The sequence below is a fragment of the Uloborus diversus genome, chromosome 1 (assembly GCF_026930045.1).
Source record: "Uloborus diversus isolate 005 chromosome 1, Udiv.v.3.1, whole genome shotgun sequence".
Taxonomy (NCBI): domain Eukaryota; kingdom Metazoa; phylum Arthropoda; class Arachnida; order Araneae; family Uloboridae; genus Uloborus; species Uloborus diversus.
In genome coordinates, this window is record NC_072731.1 from 121,778,177 (window position 1) to 121,802,504 (window position 24,328).

At 32.4% G+C, this 24,328-nt stretch overlaps 1 protein-coding gene across 1 annotated transcript in view; it reads right to left on the reverse strand.

The window, feature by feature from the left end:
- Positions 1-6,666: 6,666 nt before the first annotated feature.
- LOC129234613 (sonic hedgehog protein-like) overlaps positions 6,667-24,328 on the reverse strand; it is a 94,603-nt gene continuing 76,941 nt past the window's right edge. Inside the window, exons 2-4 of the mRNA XM_054868647.1 lie at positions 14,887-15,013; positions 12,791-12,925; positions 6,667-7,394 (exon numbers count right to left, since the gene is read on the reverse strand). Coding sequence (XP_054724622.1) covers positions 6,667-7,394; positions 12,791-12,925; positions 14,887-15,013 — 990 coding nt within the window. The remainder of the gene's footprint in view (positions 7,395-12,790; positions 12,926-14,886; positions 15,014-24,328) is intronic.

Below are 24,328 nucleotides of genomic sequence, written 5' to 3' on the forward strand. Positions count from 1 at the left end.
TTTCCTAGGCACATTCTGCACAAAGGACAGCCAGAGTGGGGTGCATCCCTGAAATTTATAATCATGAGAAAATTAAGTTTACACAAACTAGATAAGTTGTAGTTCCCCTTTAAAGGTTTCTTAACAATGCGAGCAATTTTATGTGTTAATGTGTTTTCCCATTTAAAAATTTAGTTCAGACAGCAACGAAAAAGAAATTCTGCACATTTCGTGTGTTTGAGGATGAGAAGAAATGAACATTAATTATTAATTAATTTATTTTTGTTCTTTATATTTTTGGGATGATTCATTTCAGATTCTTTTTATATTTTGATTAATAATCTTATTTAAACTTTTAGTTTTTTTAAACAATAATAGAATACTTATGTCCCCAGAAGCGAACAACTTTTAAACTATAATCCTGAAAAAGTTCGTTTTTTTTTTTTTTTTTGAACATTTGTGTCTTATTTTTAGCTCAAGATAACATTGAGAAACTTCTCTCTCCTTTGTGAGAAACAAACTAGATTTTTTACGGATGTTTTTCCACCCAATATTTAAACATGACCATGAAACATATTAAATGCCCAAAAAGAATTTGTGTTTGAAGGTAAAATAAGTGAATAAATAAAATTTGAAGTTGATGCAACGAAATTACTTTTCGCTGTATCAAAATTTTATAAAGCGAAGAATGAAATTGAAAATTACTCGAATATTTTACTGTGATTAGTTTGTGAAATTGCGTTCGGCCATATTAACACATGTAATTTAAAAGTAATTATTTGAAATTCGTACTTTTAAATCTTACTGAATTGTGAGTCTACGGTCCCAAGATTTTGCTGAAATATAAAACAAAGCTTTAATATTTTATTGAATTATCACCTGCATTTTCCAAGTTATCCCTAGAACAGTTTTCGTTTTCCGATTTTCTTTTATTGTGAACTTTTTATTAATAGGAATTATATCACTCATTTTCAAAGCATCAGAACAGAAGAATCTTATGTGATGTAATTTTTCTATCCATGTTTGGAAACTTAGTATGGCATAACTTTTAGTTTAATGTTAATTTTATAAACTGACAATAATTTCTTTGCCACTTAATATAATTTTTTTTAAAACTAATTCTAACTAATTGCTCTATCAATTTCAATTATTTAATTAATTTTAGTTAATTATCATATACTCATACTTAGTTTTAATTGGATTTATTTTTCAACGTAAATATGTGTTACTAATTCTGCTTTAGCATGCCTCCTCTTTTGAAGTTCGTACAACCTTGGAACCCCCCCCCCCCCCCTTAATAAAGTTCTAGCTACGTGCCTGTCCTGACTTTTGTAACTTTTCACGAAGCTAGGACATTCCCCTAGCATTACTATAGATAATCTATAATTGTATTTTTTAGATAATAACATCGAAAAATATCCAGAAAAAGCATCCGAGTTTTCTTACCGTCACCAAAGATAAATATAAAATTGCGCTTTCAGAAATATCCGCCTGGGAGCCCCCCAAAAAAAGTCCCTTTCCAAAAATAGTCTAAAAATGATTTCAATTCCGGAAAATAAATCGGTATGGAATTTCTTCAGGTTTCTTTTACTTTCTTTAAAGATATAAATTGTACCTAAGAAGTTTCTTGCTATAAAACGTTTCTTACTTTTTATGAATTCATACTTTTTCTGTTTTTCTTTTAATATTTTAAAAATTAGACCTTGATACAGAAATGTGAAGGAAGATGGATACGGATGTTAAGTGAATTAAGTGAAGGGGTATATGCGAATTGCTCTTGAGGGGCGGCGCATTAGGTCTTTGCACGCGGACGGCCGACAACCTAGGATGCCTTGTTGCTGCCTCAGACTTGTTTATCATGAAGAATGCTGTTATTTCTGGTTGCCGTATCTTTTTGGAAATAAAATAATGAACCAGTGTTTTATGACCAATCAAGAATCATGCTTGTTTCCGAAAACGCTCATGTTGCTGGACATTAGTTCACGTCAACTCTCAGATACGTTACTTGTTAAAAAAATTTTATCTATCCATTTCGCTTTTAAACTCGTTTTAACGCAAATCTTCTCTGCACCAAAAATAAGAAAATATTTTTTGTTCTTTTACTTAAAAAGGTTTCTAGTGAACAAAATGCTAATGTTAAATTGTAATTTGAGCAGCTCAGAAACAGCTATAAAGTGATTAAGTCAAACTGTCTTTTTTTTTTGTACCCGTTCTATGTAATTTTTTTACCATTTATTTATTATTTTATTTATTTGTTTTTTTGTGGACCAAGTCTACATGATAGATCAGTAACACTGTAGGTGCTATTAAATTTCCCTTCTAGCTCTAACGTTCAGTGTTTTTTACCTTTTTGAAATGGGGTCGTTTCCAAAATTTTAAAAGTATTTTTTTCTGAAAGAGTATGCTAAAAAACATAGGATCTGACCATTTTTTAAATAGTTTGTTTAAGTTTAATAGTTTTAAAAAATTACTTAAACCGGTGAGCTTTCATTGTTTACATTTCCTGGCGATGACATTACAAATGATGAAATGCCATTCATTCTGTCTTGCCATTCACAGTGCAAGATATTTGATTTGCATCTTTACTCACGTGTATTGGCAACGATATGGTTGATAGCAAGCGTGGAGGGCAATTTTAATTCGCTGCTTGATTATCATAACGTGGAAACGTAGTAGAAAGATGTGGCAAAGTGCATTATTTGTGACGTCATAAAGACCACGCCTTCGTTGAAAAATTTGACATTAAAAAAAAATTAATTAAAAAAAAAAACCTGTTGGGAAAATAAAAGTATTTTCTGGGCCCATGTTTTTTTTTTTTTTTTTTTGCTCATTCGATTCATTTTAGTGACTAAAAGCAGTACTTTTGACTGAAGGAAACCACCCCATTGAACGAAAGAGTGGTGATCTAAAATACAAAGCGTGTTAATAAAGGTTCCTAGCCAAGCTCTTTCGAACAAGCATTTATTGAAATAGGACCATTCCCTCAAAAGTTATAACTAAACGGGAGGAAGAGAAACAGACAGATGTTTCCACTACTCACAAAAACAATTGTCATTTTTTTTCTGTTAAAAGTATTTTTGAATATTTATTCACTTGCTTACTTATTTATTTACTTATTTTGTTTTTAGCAATACTGTTACAAGATATTAAAATTCGCCACAGAGACAACACGCAGATGCAAAGTTATAGAGGAAAAATAAGCCACGTGTCACGATGATCCACACAGGGGGGGGGGGAAGCTAAGGGGTACCACGGCAATGGGGCCGTGCTTAAAAATGGGCTCGCGCTGAGAAAATTAAAGGTAAAATTTATCTATATGCATAGTCTCCACACTAGGCTAAAAAAGGCTGTCTGTTTCATGATCTAGTAAGAGAACCAGAATTCATATGGAGCACAGTGTTTCCCCACATTTTCAAGAGACCGTTTAAATTGATTTACTGATATGAGCCTAGCTGTCTAAAAAGTTATAAGTCAGTTGGTTTGGTACCTCTTGCGAGGAACCTGCAGAAACGATAAAAAGATGCAAAAGGATAAAATGTGAAAAAAGAAATTCATTCAATTTTCTTTCATATTGCCGGTTAGATTCTTTACTCATAAGAGTTTCTGTGGCAAAATGTTTTAGTAGCGATATGGTTTAGTCAATTTTGTTTTGGTCATGCATATACAATTAGATTAAGGACACCATTTCATTGAAAAATAAAAAAAATTATAAAAAAAAAAACATTACAAATACGATGCACACATTTTTATGAAAAAGATATTTATTCCATCTCTTAATTACAAACATTTTAAGTAAATGTACGAAAGTTAACGACAAATATAAAAGAATGTCATTTACTTAAACTGCAATTAGTTTTTTTTTAAAGCTACTGCAGATAAATTACATATAAAATTTAGACGCTTTGTACAGATTATTCACAATATGAAATTTAAATATTTTTACAAATGGTCACAATTTAGTAAGAATGTGATTCGTCCCTAAGCATTGTGCACAATCTGTCTGTGTCAGGATGTTTTATTTTTCCACGGTTTCTTTAAGTATGGCTCCTCCAATAATGGCTGCTACGTATTTTAGCCTTTCCTCTAGTTATACTCTGTTTCAATTTAAAAATGGACCATTCTTTGTCCTACGGAGCACGGGAGTGACATTTTTTACGTATACGTTTGACCTTTCTATCCCGGGATTTTAAACTTTGGCTTTCAGATTTTGCATATTTGAATACAAGAAACCATTACGTATCATAATGTAAAATATCAAATAAAATAAAAAAAAGTACTAATAAAAGGAATATTTGTTTGTGTCACGGATGTCTAGTTTAAGTTATTTTAAATATGAATAAAAAGAAAAATTAATGCATCCGTTTGCTTTTATTTTTCTCCTTGTATTTTGTTAAAATACTTTCAGGTAAATGTTGTTATCATACATTAGTTCCTCACACACATGCGGGTAAAGTCAATCTTGCTCTTGTAGAAATGTAGAAATTTTAAACCAGAACTGTTTCTTAGCATTGAATAAAAGTAAAACCCTTACACGCATAATGCTCATTTTTAAATTTGAAACAGAATAAAATATGAATAAGCAGTGATGCCTAAATTTTCAATCACCAAAAGAAAGAAAAAAAAAAGAGATATATTTACTCAGCATATATTTTTAAAGAAGAAACCGGGGAGGGGGAGAGAAAAGCATCTTAAAACAGATTCGTAATTTCCTCGAGAATTTCTGAGATTTCAGATCCCAAAGAGTGAAACTCGCTTTACATAGTCAAATTTAATTCGTTTTCAAATATATAAAAAAGCATAAAAACTTATTGTAGTTCTTAAAGTTACAGGGCTCCTAAACACACAAATTACAAATTAAAAATAATGCATTCTAAGTGTATTGAAATCTCTAAAATCCATTGAAATAAATATTGGAATACAGAATGACTCTAAATGTTCAATATTTTAATATGTTCTACATGTATAAATTAAAAACATTTAAGTTCTTCAAAAATTTATTTGTATTCATAATAAAGTTTGAAAAAGTTCTTATGCATCATATATTAACACGATTAAAAGAACAACAGATTTTCAAAATAACGGTTTCAGGCAAATACAAACTAAAATCAAGAAAAAATCTTTTTCTTGATTTTAGTTCTAGAGCTTTTCATTTCAATACAAACACACTAGTACATTAATTTTGTGTGCATTGCATACAATATGCAATGCATATAATATTAATGAAATGCATATTTATTTCTTAAAAATTAAAACATCACTTAAATCAGGGGTGCCCACCTAGGGAAGGTCATGGCACAGACTTGGGCCATGACCATGGCACTGCGCCATTGAAATTTTTAGGAGGGGGGGGGGGGGTTGAGGGGTATTTTTCTCATTTTTGGGGCTCTTGCTTTGGGGGTGTCTCCATGATATTGAGGGGGTTCGCCCTTGCCCTAAGGGGAGGGGCACCCCTGCTTCAATGTATTCAAAATATTTGTATAAATGTGTAAATAAATGGAGTTGAAAACAGATTATAGTGTCATCTTTTTCTTGCAAGTTGCATCGTTTTCCATATGAATTAATGCAATGCCAATGTAGGAGAACATAGTGCAAATGGATTTAGAAGCATTATAAAATAATTTAAAAATATAATGTACAAATAATAACTATACAGTAAACTCTACGTATTTACTTAACTTAATAAATTATGCAGATAAATGAAACAGAGAAATTCGTTTACAGAGCAATATTTTCTTCCACTTTTCAACTAAAACGCTTATGACTAGACAGAAAAAAGGACTGATTTAATATTATAAACGAATGAAAATAGTAAATGACATGCCAGAAGAATACAGGGGTTAAAAATGAAGAAAAAAAAGGAAGTGAAAAAAGGAGTATACAGAGTAGTCTAAAAATGGACGCGCCCCTTCTTTTACTTTCAGTATTTTATCAGTTAAATGTTTTTAATACAGAGTTACTTTGAAATCATAAAAATTGATATTACACCATTCATCTCGCAGCACAGATGAATTCTGCGCCATTTTCTCTCAGATGTTTGGCGGAATTTCGAAGGTTCCGAGATGTTTTGCAGCAAAACATTTGCGAGAAAATGGCTTAGAATTCATCTGTGTAACAACATGGATAATTTTTTTACAATATTTATAGCTTCTAAGCAAGGCCGACTAACTAAAAGTGAGGCCCAAGGCCCACAATAATTTGGAGGCCCCCTGAAGGCTATTATTTCAAAAATGTGTGTATTTTTTGTATAGTTGTAATGCTATGCATAATTCTTTAAGTAATTTGGGGCCCCTTAGGAATAAGGGGCCCCAGGCCCAGGCCTAGTAGGCCTGTGCGGTAATCAGGCCCTGCGTTCCAAGACTTCAAGGTAACTGTGCTTATTGAAAATAGGGGGTACGCCCACTTTCGGAACACTTTGCTAAATAAAAAAATTCCTTTACAAGTGTGCTTCAATGTCTTAAAATACTTCTTCGATTTGGCATCTTCGTCAACTTTTACTTTTTTCATCAATTTCCCTTACAAGTGAAATTCATCGGTTTAAACTACAAAAACATAATGCTACGAACATAAAAAGATAATAATTGGCTGACAGTTGGTGAGATGATTGCTTAAAAATCCTTCAGACTTCGTGAGAGAATGTTCAGGAATCACTGCATGTGTGTTGGAGCAAAGATTCGCACTAGGTGACTTCTAGTCAAATGCTATTGGGTAAAGAAGCTCTTCTGGTAACAACGATGAAAACATTTTATACAACAAGTCAGCATACCAGTGGATGCCTATTGATTGCTGTCGAGTCCTATAGCTGCTTTTTGGAGCACGAAGTGGTGCCACGTCAATTTTTTGTAGCAAATGTGTGGCAGCGTTGTAAAAGTTATGCATTACTCTGTATGGCACAAACCCCAGGTGAGCTAAGGACTGTTGCTTCAGGATGGCGTAACAAGAAGCAACTACATTGTTGACCAATAAGTTCCCAACGTGTGTCAACGGTGCATAGACACCTTGCTCAATTGTCTTTGTTACTTCGAGCACTTGCTCAAGGACAAGCTCTTTGGAAGAGTTCAAGCTCACATATACAAAGTCTCCAGGCTGTACTTCCTCAGCGAAAATCACGTGATGAAAGCCTTGCTGAAACTTCGATCCGGCAGGAGCGTTTCCCCGTGAATCATTGGCTATAAAGAGCAGATGGCTCGGAGTCATTGTTATTTCTGAGCTCTGTGTCTTGATTTTGACGTAAAGTCGTATCTCACTCGGGTCTCTGTCAAGGAACATAATAATTGGACTAAATTGCACAATATCACCATTTACCACCAGTACTTCATCACCGATGGACAGTTCAGACATATTTCGGGAACCTTGAGGGGTTTGCACTATGGAGTCTGCACTAAAGCAACCCCCTGACCTAGATGCATATGCTGATTCTGGAAGAGAAAAAGAAAGATTACCGCTCTGAATAAAAGAAACATTTATTTCACAAAAATGCTAAGACAAAGGGATGCCAACTGAGAAGGTTAAGGGGAGTTCCTCTCATATCAGGAATTTACCTTTAAAATCCAAGAGTGATAAAAATTCCCTCACTCCTAAATTTGAGTTTTGTATAAATTCATTGAATGGGTATGAAGAAAGCTGTAAAGAAAAGCTACAACAAGACTTCTAAATTTAAGTTGTGTGATAAGATATTTCAATTAAAACTTCGTCTAAAAAATATTGTTGCAGAAACACACAATCGAATTAATATAAAAAAAAGTTTTGAATAATAATAATGGTTAATCTTCAAGTAAAAAACCTTATTAACAGGAGTCCATCCTAATAGGAAGGCTCAAATCTATCAGAAAGAGTATTTGAACTGTTCAGATGTAAAAGAAATTTCTAGTTGAACAACAATGTTATTTTAGGGAAATTCCTGTGAAGGGGTATTTAAGTGTTTCGACGCAACACGTTATTTTTTTAAGCAACTTGTAAGCGTTGCTGTGCAAAGATAGAAATATGTAAAGGAGATCTTTTAAAGTAAAATTGTTCTTTAGTTTCAATTATGCTGAACAGATGGCGCCACTTTTGTGACACTATGTTATATTTTTAATTTTAAAGTTGTCAAAGCAAATGCTTGACTGAACACTGAACGGAACAGGACTACGAGATACCCACACCCCCTCAAGAAAAAAGTTCAAAAAGCCTATAAAATGAACTCCCCCCCCCGCTAAAAATTTCAATGGCGCGATTTGCGCCAGGAACCTGTATATATATATATATATATATATATATATATATATATATATATATATATATATATATATATATATATATATATATATATATATATATATATATATATATATATATATATATATATATATATATATATATATATATATATATATATATATATAGTTATATATATATATATATATATATAGTTATATATATATATATATATATATATATATATATATATATATATATATATATATATATATATATATATATATATATATATATATATATATATATATATATATATATATATATATATATATATATATATATATATATATATATATATAGTTATGACATGAAATTGTGAAAACTTGAAGATCAAACGTTTGTAAAAACATCCTGCATTTGGTACGAATATTTTATACGAACACAATGTGGGGGTGCAGGAGCATCAATTGAAGTGTTGATTAGGAAAGGCAACGGACAAATGCCCCCTTCTCAGACTTTTTAAAAAACATAATATTTTCAAACAGGTATGTATGTTTCGTTCGTTGTTTTTCTGTATCATATACATGTATCCCTTACGCCCCTTCCCTTACACAAACGCGAAAACTTGAAAGTGATGAGCCATTAAAAATCATCCACAGTCATTAATTTAATTCAAAAAGTCACTTATAGAACCTTTCTGTTCTGTGCTTGGATGTAAGCAAACGTCTGTGAGAGCATTTAGTCCTCAGGCATGCTAATTTAGTAGCAGGGTTTGAATCTAAATAATACGATAATAATATTTCAAACTGCATTGTGCTTACAATTTGAATTGACAAAACTTTGAATGGTGAATTAAAGTTAAGTGTGTGCTTTGATAAGCAGCTGATACGCGAGCAGAATTAAAAGTTTTCAGGAATTAAAAGCCCCACTCCCATTCTTTAGGATTACTTCTCATGCTCTGACGTAATTTAGCGCGACGGAAAAATTTAATTTATTCTATATGCTCATCGTTCAATTAGAATTTTGTAATGGCACGGGGCAGGTGTGGGGGGGGGGGGGGGGGACTGCGTTTGTAAGTGCATGATTTACAACATTCTTTACACTACTAACATGCTAGAAATGGGAACTTTGCTTGAAAGAAAAGGTTGTAGGGTGGGAGTTTTACTACCTCACCTCTGGTTGCTCCCCTGCTTATTCTAGTTGCACCATTTTACAAACTTTTCAAGATAATGCATATTTTTAAGATGCAATGTTTTTCTAATTCATGTTCAAATTTGAACCCATTTCTTATATTCAATTTGTATAAATCAAAGATATATTGCTTTAAACATAGCTAGACAACAGTAGCAGGGGTGCCCATCCTCCCCAAGAGCAATGGCTATCCTACCCCCCCCCCCCTCCAGATAAGAGAAAAATATCCTTGAATACACCAAACACCCCAACCCCCTTAAAATTTTAATGGCCCGGTCTGCACTATGGCCTCTCCTTGGTGGGCACCCATGACAATGGCATTTAAAATTACAATAACACATTTTGCTATGCTATTGAAACTTAATTTATTTCAGGGAAGCAATTGTTTAAAATAGTCCTTTATTTAATTTGAACGAGATGTTTTTCGGGAAAATTAATTTTTTTTTAAATTTTTTACTATTCGATATTTATTTCTGTTAGCCAAAAAGAAAAGAAAAAAGAACTTCACGCTCCAAACCATAACTCATCCTACGAGTGCCACCCTCTAGCGGTGGAAAGGGAGAACTGCACTGCTACAAAGTTTCAAGGTAGAAAGAAATCGCAGTGGGACCTCCATGCGCGAGATAGTTAGGGAGGTGGAGTAGTGGGATTGTAATGGCCTGATGATCCATAATCCATTTTATTTTCCTGGACCCCCCGCAGTCACTGATTTTTCCCTAAGGTCGGAAAGTTTCCCCCAAGTGTTAGCTTTCTTCTTTTGTTTAACAAGCTATGAAAGGTGGTAAGATTTTTTGAAGGATGTATTGCCCAATAAGGGTTTCAGGACAGCTAGTTAAGAAGATTATGACAGGATGATTATAAAAAATGTGCTTCTATAATGCAGCAATGTAAGCACATACATAAGCAGCAATGATTCACATTTGTAATTTGAATATGCAAATTTTAGATTAGAGTGGTTGTTAAAACGTCATTTATCTGAATTATGAACATTAACAGGTTCATTTATTTATTTATTATTTACTTATGTATTTAGTCACACGATGTAATAAAATTGATTGCTACTCCTATAAATTTTTACTCTTCAAAAAATCTATTGTTTTTTGTTTTGTGTATGTGACGAATTATTTTTGGTAAAATTTAAAACTAAATGATAAAATAAATTTACTTTTTTTTCTTTTTTAAACCCAAATAGGATGCATGTCATAAGTACTTTTTAATCTGTAATGAATGATAGGATGCAAATATATATATATATATATATATATATATATATATATAAGTTTAAAATATATATATATATATATATATATATATATAAGTTTAAAATATATATATATATATATATATATATATATATATATATATATATATATATATATATATATATATATATATATATATATATATATATATATATATATATATATATATATATATATATATATATATATATATATATATATTTTAAACTTTTGAACTTGAGAATAATATGCCATATATATTGCTTTAATTGCTAGGGTAGGGGTAGTTTTCAATCCTTTTCTTTTCATATAAATCTTGAGTAGCAGCTTGTTTACATTTGATCAATAAATTGCTTGAGGACACGTTTTTTTTTTCGATATTTTTTCTTATGTTACCACAAAATGTATGCCACATAAGTTGAAAATTGTGTTGTAATATTGAGCCTTTTTTAAGCTTGTTTATTTAATTTTCTTAGTTTTAGAATTAGCAACTTTGATTTCATAAAAATAACCTATTTAATCTGAATAGTTCAAGCTTTAATCCGTTTTGTTTAAAATTTTTCAGTCAATGCATCCTTATGTGGGGAAACGCACCCCATCAGGGTGCAATTTGATTTTTTAAGGAGAGCAATCTGCTGTTGAATTATAAATTGCTTTGACCTTCAGAGACTCCCCCTTTCTTTACAGTTCCCTATCCCCCCCCCCCCCGTTTATTTCTTACACGTTTTTGAAAAGCTTCTGTGACCCTAATTGATGGTGTTTTAGGAATGTGCTACGTGGAAAAGCATTCATAATTTGAGTAACATAAATTATAGATCACCTACGTAGAGGTAAGTCTATATTAGATGCGGAGCACGTCCAAAGAATAAGTTACTTGTTTACATTCAGGGACGAATACTGACTACTATTTTAGAGGGGCGTGGTGAAAAAGAATGCCCCCCCCCTTGAATGATCCTATGGTTTTCGGTGAGAACATTTTCTGAAATTGCCTGGGTGTCAATAAAAACCCCCAAATCTGCTAGGAATAAGGCTCCTAATGACGCACAAACGTTGCTAATTAATTTTAGCAGCAATGAAAAGAAGTAATATTTCAAACATGAACAATGTACCGTATTACTACGCATTATCCGGCATTCCGCAAAATTCGGGGGTCACCAGATTTTCAATAACACTTGCCTGGTCCTTTCCGGCACGCCGGAAAAATCGAGGTTAGGGGAAAAAATATATATGTTCAGCTTTAAATTGAATACAAGTTCTATACATATCTTATTAGTGATAATAAACAGTTTAATTCTGTATTAATTAAAAGAAAAATATTGTTTAATAACGAATCATTTATAAAAATTACAATTAAAACTAAGTAAGCAAACATTTAAGCAGTAAATTACCGCCTCTAAACCAGTGCTAAAGAATTTACCATAGCTATTCAATAAATAAAAACAAAACTCGCCTCTCTAAAAGAAACCAAATATATATATATATATATATATATATATATATATATATATATATATATATATATATATATATATATATATATATATATATATATATATATATATATATATTTTAAATATGAACAAATTGCAGTAACGATGATTGCTTCTCAATTGATCACTTCATTGGCATATAATAAAATCCATTAATGATCACCTACCATAAATAACAAGCACATATTATATGCAATACACATTTTTTTTTAAAAAAGAAGGTTACTTTCGGGATCCATTATTATTTTTTTTCCCCGAACAGTGGTTTGATTTCTAATTGGAACTGAATGGGGACATTTACTTTTGTTCTGTTTTGCGAATAAACCTCGAATTATCCGGCATGCCAGAAAATTCAAATTTTCCGGCATGCTGGTCAACCTTGTTTTTTTCCGGCATGCCGGATAATGCGGGATAATACGATATATATAAAAAAAAACAATAATGGACTGAAAAAAAAATACTGAAATCGTTTACATTTTATTCATAAAGTGTTTGAACACAAAGTGGACGCATAATATCGTCAACTGCTTAGGGGATAGTAGGGTCATCAACCCCATGACCCCCCCCCCTCCCCCTTGTATCCACCGCTGTACTACTTACATTAGTTTTATTAGAATTAATGCTGTTCTAAATGTTTTTGTTATGTTATAAAATTGTTCTCAAATACTTAAAAATTTTCAAAAGACAACTCACCTGACTTAACACTTGCGTGAATGTGGCTTCTAGAAGCATAAGATACATAATCGAAGCCAGCTTCGATGGCCAGGCGAGCCAGTAGCCCGTATTTCGATCTATCTCGATCACTCGTCGTGATGTCAACAGCTCGACCTGAAACGACAAATCAACTGTTAGTCAGAATATAGATCACTATTATTTACAAGTGATAAAGCAATTTTTTTGAGCAGGGTTGGCAATGACACAGTTCTCACGTCAGAAAAGTTTTCTGGAGTGTCGAGGAAAAAAAAAGATACCAGTTAAAAATAATAGATAAATGAAAATGTAATTGGGATATTATTTTCTTATACACCCACGAAATGATGTCACTACGTTCGTACTACTTCAAACGCTAGAAATATTTTAGCTGAGAAATATTTAGCAGTATACATTGTTTTGTAACTGACAACATATTAACCTGCTCAAAATCAGGTAAATAGCAATTAACAAAAAATGAAAAAAAAAAAAAAAAAAACTAGGGGAAGACCTCCTATATTGAACCACTGCTTAAATTGGACCGGGGGCTTAAAATTTAGCGTAGAGTTCTGAGCTACACTCTACCGGTGGAAAGACTAAGATTTGTGTGTGAAATCTTTGAGGATGAAGTTTCGTCACAATTTGATCTGCATAGCTGGAGTTACGATGTGATTTGTGTTGAAAACGTGTTCGATCTTATTTTGAGAACTTGTATCTAGTAGAATAATACTAAAACTTGTGAACTGAGAACCTACTTGAAACCTACTTCGGGAAACGTTCTAACGACATCGCCACAGAAAAAGGACACAGAACAGAAAAAGCCGCAAAAGAAGGGGCAAAAAACCGCACAAAACTGGTATTACAATATTTGCCATAAAGATGAAGTGCAAAGCATGATTTAGTATGAAATGCCATCGGTGGGTTCATCAACACTGCGCCAAGTTAGCCCAAATCAATAGAAATTCTATTGCAAATCCTGAAAAAAGATTGTCCGATTCAAATGCAAGTTATTATATCATTTACTGTTACGGTCCAATTTTAGGAAGTGCATGGTTCAATACAGGCGCATATATTCCTAAAGTGGATTTTTGCAACTTTGTGAAAAGTAATCTTTTAAAAAAATATTGTCATATTTACAAACAATGTAAGTATCTATGGCTATTCCTAAATAATTTTGGCTTCAGATGTCCTATTTTGTATTTTTGTTTTGCTTCACATTTAGCGACACGAGCCCCTTGTCCTAAGGGGGGTCCAATATAGGCGGTCTTCCCCTACTAGAAACAAATTAAATTTTCGACATCTTGGATTCAAATTATGTTTTTCGCTATCAAGAGGGGTGATAGGGGACCCTGCTCGTGGGGTTTCTTGTTTCTAAAAATCATCTAAAAATAATGTTTCTAAAACAAAACATCATTTCCCTTCAAATTGTGATTGCAAGACTCTAAAGAAAATATCAAATATCTTTTCCGTATTTTATAAGTGTCTAAAAATTATAGAATTTTAAAAACGTCGCTTCGAATGTGAGGATATGAGTACTATTATTTTGAGTTGTTAAGATGACATCAAATACTTCACAAAGATGAATTTGTATGACACATCAGATCCCGCCCCCCCCCCCCCCCCCTTCATTTACTATTTCTAGTAGCTACGTCATCTTTTAAAATTGCTCATCATGTTAATACACTTAAATCAGCTTCCCGTCATTTATATAACCTATTGTAACACAAATTAATGGAATATAAGAATGAAATCAAATTGTATCGGTCATATAGATTTCACGACATATGTGCTTTGTAAAATCCTCCCCGAAACGAAAGTCTAATTACAGAACTGTCCACAATCTACCCCAATTATTGGATCATATTTCAGTCATTTCATTCACCTTCTCTATTGTAAAATATTCAAGCTTAACGAAACATTTTTACAGTGTAATTTTTTAAAAGATAGCTTACCTTTAAATAGTTATGTCGTATGTTAGTCACTTACATTCAGTTTTTCAACGGTGCGAATATTTTCCTTGGTAATAACGGGCTATCAAAATCAAGAAAATAAGTCTCAATTTTAATCTGGCTTAGAATCAGTGCTCATTTTGCACTTACCTTCGTAATGTAAGCTCGTCGTTGAGTGGTGAAATTCTTCGTCGTAACTTTCCGTTACGCGTAACCTCAAACCTGGCCATTGATTCATTACGCTAATGGACAGCATATTGAGTTTTTCAAGGCACCTCTGTAAAAGGGGGAAAAAAAACAATCTTTTAGAATAGTAAGAAAAAAAAATAGCACTGTTTTATCAAACATGTAACCAAAAGTACAGTTTTAAACTTTTTCACTTGTAGACAATTTAAACAAAACATGCTTAGGACATCACATAAATTATAGTTACAGCCTATGAGTAAATTTTATGATACAGTGAAACCTGTATAAGTTGACCACCTGCCGTGTACTACTTTAGTGGTCAACTTAAACAGGTGGTCAACTTACAAAGGTTGATTTATATGATAAGGGCTAATTCCGTGCCTGGAAAAAGCGGTCAACTTAGACAGGTGGTCAACTTCACAGGTTTTACTGTATCAGAAAAATGCGTCAACTAATGTGACAGTCTGCCAATAATGGAAAGTATCAAGTCAAATCCTGCTTTACTGCTTGTGTTGTTGTGTACGAAAGGCTGGAAGTCTTAACGCAGTATTTTCATAAGTAATTTTGCTCACACACCTCAAGTGTCTAGTAACAACTAGTGCTTACTAAATGAGAATCAAGTATTATCTAGAACGAAAATTTTGTCGGAAAGTTAATGTTAAGATTATCAGATTTTGTTACAATTTCTATTTTTGCATTGTTCACGGAAATCGATTTAAGAAATAAATATCAGTTTAATGGAGAAAAAATTCTTTTTACTTTTTAAAGCTACGGTTGGCGAGAAAAGACAAATTAGAACTGAAATTTTGTAATTAATTTTAAAGTTGATCACGGGACGCGGGAGCGTCCGCCCCGCCTAGGAAACCAAACGTCAGCAGCCAACAGAAGCAAATCCACCGCCAAAGACGAAAGAAAATAAAGCGACCAAGAACAAAGATTACGCGACAGAACGAATTGGGGTTTTTTGGGTTTTTCACCCCTCTGTATCTCAGCCCCATGAAGACCCCCGGAATTGATTTTTGGTACAGTCAATTTCTAGGAGCCCCTGACGCAGTGAACCAAAATACATTCCCCTAGACCATCAGGGGGAGGAGGTATTAAAGTTATAAAATCGCTGTTCCAAAAAGTTTTCGCTTTCTTTGACAGGGCTACAGAACAGACGAAAAAAGGAATCAAGCTGAAATTTCGCACACAGATTACTTGTGCCCTTCTGAGGTGCCTTTTGTACCATTTGACCCCCCTCCCCTTCCCCCTCGTTTTTACCCCCAAATTGTACCTTCCCGGGGTTCTATCACAGCCCCCCGTGGGGGCTACGGTAATGATTTTTTGTATACATATTCTTGGGGGGGCCATTGAGTACATATACAAAAATTCAACCCCCAGGGACATCATGGACCGGAGTAATTAAAGTTTGAAAATCACTAATTTTCCCTAAATTCTTATGTACTTACTCTCAGCTCATAGGGTTTGTTTATCTCGGACTGCAATTGCAAGATTAAAACAGATATAACAGTTATTCCAAAGTTGTCTTAGGAAATGAAATTCAATCAAGACTAAAACATACCCTACAGTTGCAACCAGACAATTGCGGATATCACAAATTTGCGACTGCGCGTGCGCGCACACTTAGCTCATTGGGCTTTCTGTTTTCAGATTCTATGTTGCTTGTTTATATTTAAGCAGAGAAACAAATTAATGAATGAGATTAGAATGATGTCCCCCCCCCCTCCAGTTTCGCCGATACAAAATTTCTTTTCTTCCTGTTTTTCAGTTTTGATATATTTATGGATGGAAGAAATTTTAAATGTGGGTGCGAAACTGGGGTTAAACCATTACAATATTTTACGTGACAAATTATATGAAACTGTACGCATATGAATATGGCGCATATAACTTTTTAATTGAAAGCGAAAAATAGCACTTTTATATTGGTTTGCTTATTTTCTAAATTAATGGATTTTTCACAACAATACATAATGAATTGAAAATATATGAAATACGTGTGTGGATATCCGTGCTTTGCAGTAATTTGTTAGCTGAAAAAATTTTTGCAATTAATTTAAGTAAGACTTTTAATGAGCTTAGTCCGCGCGCAATATGCGCATTCGCTATGGCAAATTTGGGATATCCGCGATTTGACATCGAGTAAAGTGTTATAGATCTTCTGACACATTCAAGTTTAAAATATTTAATGGCTTAGTTTTTCTTTTTTTGCTTGGTGATAACATGCGTTATTTCGTTTTTTAAATGAACTTTTAAACAAAACTAGGTATTAAACAAGACAAAGACTTCTATCAAGAAAAATATAAATCACCAAAAAATTAAAATTATCCCATAACATGTAAAATAATCCACGTTTTAAGAAAAAATGTAATCAAACAAAAAGTGAAAAGCTAGATTAAAATAGCCCTCAAGCTGTAAAACATTTAAAGAAACCTTCATGAAAATGTTGAATAATCTGTCAAATAAAGAAACTGTAATAGAATTTATTGCGAAGTTGTAACATACTCGAAAGCAATATAATTTAAAATATAGTATTTTATTATCCAAGAAATTTTCTTTGCAACAGAGAGAGGATACAAGAATTGTAATAAAATTTAAACCGTCCAATTCTCGCAAAATGAACATAGAATCTTAATAGTCAGAAAATAACTTGACGTAAAATTAGGCTAGCCATTATTGTTCCTTAAAAACAAAAAACAGCGTTGTTTCAATTGAAAATTTTTTGACTTGATGTTCTCAATTCTAAAAATACAAACAAAGTAATAATATCAATGCAAAAAGATGTGATATCTCATCAAAAACAACCCTGTTGTAAAAATTTCCCCACCAAGAAAACCTTTAACTTTTCCGCACAAAAAAGAAAACCTGCATCCTAAACCCAAAAACCCTCGTCCATAAAAAGATATGATATCTAGTTTGCCCTCCAAGTATCTGCCAAACTATCATCCTCCCTCTTCTCCTTTTTCATCACAGCTACTTCCATTAGAACCTCCTCCCACCTTCAACTCTTCAGAAATATGGATAGATCTTTTAAATTGTCTATCTTGTTTGGCGGGAAGCTTTTCAAAATGAATAGGCTGCTTGGTGAGCAAAAAGCTTTCCGCCAAACAAGATAAACAATTTAAAAGATCTTTCTATATTTCTGAGGAGTTGAAGGTGGGAGGAGGTTCTAATGAAAGTAACTGTGATGAAAAAGGAGAAGTGGGAGGATGATAGTTTGGCAGATACTTGGAGGGCAAACTAGATATCATAACTTTTTATGGCTGATTGTTTTTGGGTTTAGGATGCAGGTTTTCTTTTTTGTGCGGAAAAGTTAAAGGTTTTCTTGGTGGGGAAATTTTTACAACAGGGTTATTTTTGATGAGATAAAAGTTACTGGAACTTCCCATAACTCAAACTTTAAATAACTTAAACGTTTTAATCGGTCTCTTGGGACTTCCAATTATTGAGAGATGACTGTATTTATAAGAACGCAACAAAGACAACAACATAATAATAATATTAATAATTAAATTATTAATATATTAAATGGCTAATTTCTCTAAAAAATTATTTTTCAATACCACGAAAAAGATTTATCTTATGTTCTGTTTTTTTTTATTTCTCTACCCTTCCCCCCCCCCCCCCCAATTATACTAAGACTATACAAACTCCACTGAAAGGTGTTTTCATCATTTTAAAAAAAAAACAGAGCTAAAGTTCTAAATGCATTAAAAGCATTTTTAAATGATTATAGGGATGCCATAAAATAAGAAAGATAAGTAGGCAGTAGGGGAAGATAGGGTAAAAAAAAAACGTAGGACCTTTCTCAATTATTTTAACACTATTGATATATATATATATTTTTTAATTTTATGACCAAGAAATAGCACCTATGGTCCTACAAATCCTATAATGAAGTCACATGGTACAGTTATAGTGAACAAATTTTATTCCAGAAAGTGTTATTTCAGTAGTCCTGAGTAATTTTCAGAAAAGTATAACTTTATTTTTTTTAATGGTTTTCATCAAAATTGCGGGAAAAAAATTTAACTCCTTTCTAAAAGTAAGTTCTTTCTATTAGTTTACAATAATTGGCAATTTTTCCATTTTTTGTCAAAAAAAAAAAAAAAATTATGACATCACTTTTTCAGACTAAGAAGGTGGATACGTTGGTTCACGCTTTGTGCGACACGTTGGAACGGACCAACCTACCCCACATAATTAAAAAACTTTTTTTTTCTCTTAAACCTCAATAATTATAACAATATTCTAAGTGTTCGTATAGTATACATTCATTTCATTTCACGTCATACGTTTCAAAATAATAATAATAATAAAAACTTCGGGCACATAATTATTTAACAAAGATTATGCTAAATTTATCTTACTGAAAAGTTTATTTCATATTTGCACTTTTTTACTGTTTTTATTTTAAAATATACCTCTAAACTTTTGCAGACAATTGTTTTCTAAGACCTAAAAGTAAAATATGCAATACATGCTATAATATGTTCCCTTATTAAACAAAGTTTTTTTTCTACTAAACAAGCATTCTACATAGAAAAAATAAAACAACTAATTGATTAATGGAATAAAAAGGTGTACTTTTACTTCAGATTATCTAATTTCATTTTTTATACTTGATTTTAGAACACAAAGATATGCTAACTTAAAGCTGTCAATTTTATTGTACTTTTAATTTGAAATATACGGTATTAATTAGTATAACAGGATTCTTTTCTTTTTGGAGTTGTTTCATGCAATGCAATGAAGAGAAAAACAGCTTTTTCCCCCTAGCAAATATTGATGCAACTTTGCATAAAAGTAGCACATGACTTACCTTTTAAAAACTCAGTCCAATAAAAGTGGTATTTCCCAAGCTCTCGAAGTAGCACTTTTATACTCCCAGATATCATTTAATACTTCTTTGGTTAACTTTAATCTGCATTACTTGTCTCCTGAATATTCAATAATTGTTTTTTCTTTTGATTTTTAAAAAATAATTGTGTACTAATAATGAATGCTTATTGCTCTTCTTAATTAAAGATGATTTATCAATAAAAATCAATTTAATTTGATATATTGATCATTAAACTTTATATTTTTCCCTCTACACACAAAAGAGAATAAGGTAGTTACAACGTTTGGTAGTATTTATCTCTAAAATTTATAACAAATGTTGTTTGAGTTATGCGGTCCAACGTGCCCCACCAAGCGGACCATCGTACCCCGCTCATGGTACACGTTGGTCCACTTTACAAGGCTTCTTTAAAAAATTATTATAAAAAATGTTTATGAATTCAACATTTCCAAAAAGTTATGTGATGTTGAGAAGTGTTTAGTAAAACTTATTGCAGAAAATTGACCTACTCACAAAACTTTTTGATGAGATAAAAAATGATAAGTAAAAAAGCGGACCAACGTGCCCTACCTCCCCTTTTATGAAATATTTTCTCAATCTCGAACACAAGATTTTAAGAAAACGGATGGAAAGTATACCATGATCTATGAGAACAACAATGTGTGGATCTAGAGGGGTCACTGGGGGGGGGGGACATGGCACCCCCCCCCCCCTCTTTAATTGACCAAAGATAGCCTAAAGCTGCGTTTTGAGGACTTATTTTTTGAAAAATTCTCCTTAGAATATCTGCCCAAAAATGACTTACGATCCCGAAATAAACCATTCCAAAACCAGAAGCTGAATCCGTCCTTGAGAATGACTAGAGTAGCAGTGGGAAAAGTGACGTCAATGGCTTTAAGAAAATATTGTAGAACGATAATAAAGGCTCTAGAACGAATCTAAAAAAAAAAAGAAAGAAAGAAAAAGAAAGGGAAAATAAAGCATGAGACATATGTTTTTAAAAACATTTATAAAAGAAAAAAAGGGTGGAAGAAGACGTTGAGAAAAGAAGTATGAAAGACAGACAGCAATAGACAAAGTTTAACAGAAGTTATAACAAAGGCTAGAAACAGTATGTGAAAACTGACAGTTAAAAGCATTGCGTAATTTCCCGTTGAGAAAATGAGAAAAGCAAGTTGCAATAACTATACAACCCTGTTTTATAAATTAGGCGTTTTTCTTCAGCGGCTTAACATCGTGCTTACCCTTAACACATCAAGGAAGAACTCAACAGCTCTCGATAACTACAGCCCAGAACTGTTTTGCTGAAGTCCATCCTATTCGAAACACACCTCTCAAAGCCTGAACCCGAGAAAAAGGCCAAGGTTCTGAAGAAACTAATTACATGCCGCCATCAGTCCACTTGCTCCCCCCCCCCCCTTTGCGGCTGATGGACAACATTCTTTCAAACCCTGGAACGTTCCCCCCAAGTAAGAGGCTGCAAATTTGCTCTCATGGCGCTCTTTTGTGTTGACGTATGAGGAAGAGATTTATATACGGATGCAGGTTTATGTTTTGCATTCAAATAGTCCAAGTGAAGAGAATAAAAGTATTTGAGAAAGCAATTAGGAGTGTAAACACTTTTGAAAAACTTTTAGAAAATATTTATTTACATTCGTGCGTTTAATTCAAATGGTGCCGGAGTGGAGTAAAGAAAAAGTATTTATGAATGCTAATATGTGTGATTAAATACTTTCTTAAATACTTAAAAGAAAATGTTTAATTATATTCTTGCATTTTGCTGCCGTTTTTATTTTATTTATTTATTTATTTTTATTAATATTATTTTTCTTTTTTGATTTCTATTTTGAGCAGATTGTGTTGTCTGAAATTCAAAGCAAATTTTAGTAAGAGTTAGAACATTTTCAATTTTATTTGCTGAAAAAGGAAATTGAAGACAAAATTGCAATTGAAGACATGAAAAGAAAACAATTAGTCTCGAGGAGGCTAGATAATAATGAATATTATGACTTAATATAAAAAGCTGAATTCTTGAAATTTATTGCTTTTGCGCCTACTATATAGTAAGACGTAAAGCAGCGCAAATGAAGCAGCACCAACAATAGTAATTGCTTCTTCGTGTTTCAGTTTTACTAAAGAGAAGCTGTCTTTGAAATCTAGCATTTTTATTTGGCACTGAAGATAATGGTTTCTAATGGTTCATAAACTAATGTATGCAATTTTTATTCATAGTTCATTTTCCAGCTTTTACAGATTGCAACTGAATAATTATTTTACTGCATCGTTAATCTAACCAATTGTTTGTCATGCTTCTCTTCTCGTATATGCTATACAATTTAGTTGTGTATGGTACACCTGCATACCTGTCGAGGAGTATCAGTCGCGACCACGAGAGATACGGGAATCGTGGAAATGACTCCTATTCAAATGTAGTACAAGCACAGTTTTCTGTTTTTCTTTTGAAAATGATTATATGCAAAAAAAAAAAAAAAAAAGCAATTACTTAGTATAAGTGAAATAATCACTGCGCATTAATATTGGTTTTCGTTAGTAGTTATAATATTCAATTTATTTCGTAACCTTTCACCTGATCTCATCTCCGCCATATCCCTATTTTTAAGCGAGAAGCCTTAGGATTAAGATAAATAAATACCTTTTTGCTGAACAGTAGAGTGAAAATTAAACAACATCAGAAAAGCCCAAATTCGCAGATTACTGCAATCTGCAGTAATCTGCGAATTTGTGCTTTTCTAACGTTGTTTAATTCTTACTCCAGCCTTAGGATTTTCCTGTAGTAAGACAGGTAAATCCCAGTTAAAGTGTAAGTTTTTACATTCTCCCCACCTTATCGAAAACTTGATGTTCTATATGAGAAAATATGTCGGTTTTCAGAAATGTGCTTGAAGGAAGAGTCAAAAAAGTTGGCTTCAAAAGTATATTATACGACCTCTTTTATTTGGACTAATTAAGACAAAGGCGATCTGAAGAATCGAAAATCCGGATAATCCAGATAATATAGATAATACGCAAAACAAATCCTTTAAAAAGCAGATTTACCGTTTAACACAATAAAAAACATTGCTTTACAAAAAAAAAAAAATACTATATAGCATTTTGTTTACAAAACTTTTTTTTTTAATCAATCATTTCGGAACATAGAATTGGTTTAATGTCTTATTGATCTTCTTTTCAAAACCTTGTTTGTTCCGTTTGAATGGAGCACGGTCAAGCAAGCATTTTTTTTTTTTTTTTTTTTGTTAATAGTTCAGCTGTAGTGGTCTGGAACTGATGCTCTTTGTACCCCATGTTGTATTGTACAATATAAAAAAGGAGCTGTACATTTAACAAAATAACAAGCGAAATTTTAGTGTTTTCCGTTGTAAATTATTATGCATGATGTGACGATTCTTCGTTTTTTTTTTAAGGTAACAAATCCGGATTTTCCGGAGACCAGGATCAGCGAGACCCATATATCCGAGGTTCTACTGTACATTCATTTATCATCCGAGGCATGGAGTTCATTCGGCGAAATAATGTAATAGTACTGGACATGTGAGCAGGATTTAAGAACCTAGAAACTGAACTCTGGAAGAATTTTAATGTATACCCTGTAGGAAAGAGTTGGAAGGGATGGGATTCTGGGAGGGATGGGAACCTAGAGTTTTGCTTAAAATAAACATTATTTCTCATTTCGTACTCCTTATAAAAAAAAATTGCTTCTTAATTTTTGATCGTTTTTTCACTTAAGGATTATATATATATATATATATATATATATATATATATATATATATATATATATATATATATATGTATGTATGTATGTATGTAAAGCTGTTATACTGTTTCGATATAAACGAGTGCGACTGTATATAAATACCGCCTCTTCATACGACCTCTCGAAACACGAAAACGCGGCTTAAACGAACATTTTCTTGATAAAGTTTGGTTTGCTAATAAATGCCGGAAAAAATTCGCGCATAACACAAGTATGCGTATTAAGCTAAAAGTTTCGGCAGAAACAAGCAAAAATCGTAATAATTTCGTCTCTAATTTTCATGGTTGAATGCTCATTTTTACAAAACATACTCACCATTTTCTGGGACAGTGGGAAGTCCGATAGGTAAATTTATACAGAGAAGTGATTAGTAAACGTTTTTGTATGGAAAGTATGATTTACTTGTGGACAGTTCAATTTTGTTGGACATAAAAACATCTAAATACGTATAAAGGAAAGTTTTTTCCCCAAAAGTGTTCAATTTTTAGGGTTAATTTTTTCTCAATATAATTAACAAAGTGTGTAAAATTAATAATCAACAGCGAATCTTATTTTTATGTATAGAAATGCATTTCTTATTTTTTTCTCCCACAAATTTATTTTCCCCTTGTCCGTGGTTCTCAGGAACAACCCGTGGTTATGATTCTGCACTGTATCTTACAAATGTTTGCAAGAAAACGATTTTTTAAAATGATTTTTTTCTTTCCCTTTTTTGATAATTCCACATCGAACTCCGACATCTATCTCTTCCCATTTCTTTGAAACGACGACGCGAAAATTAT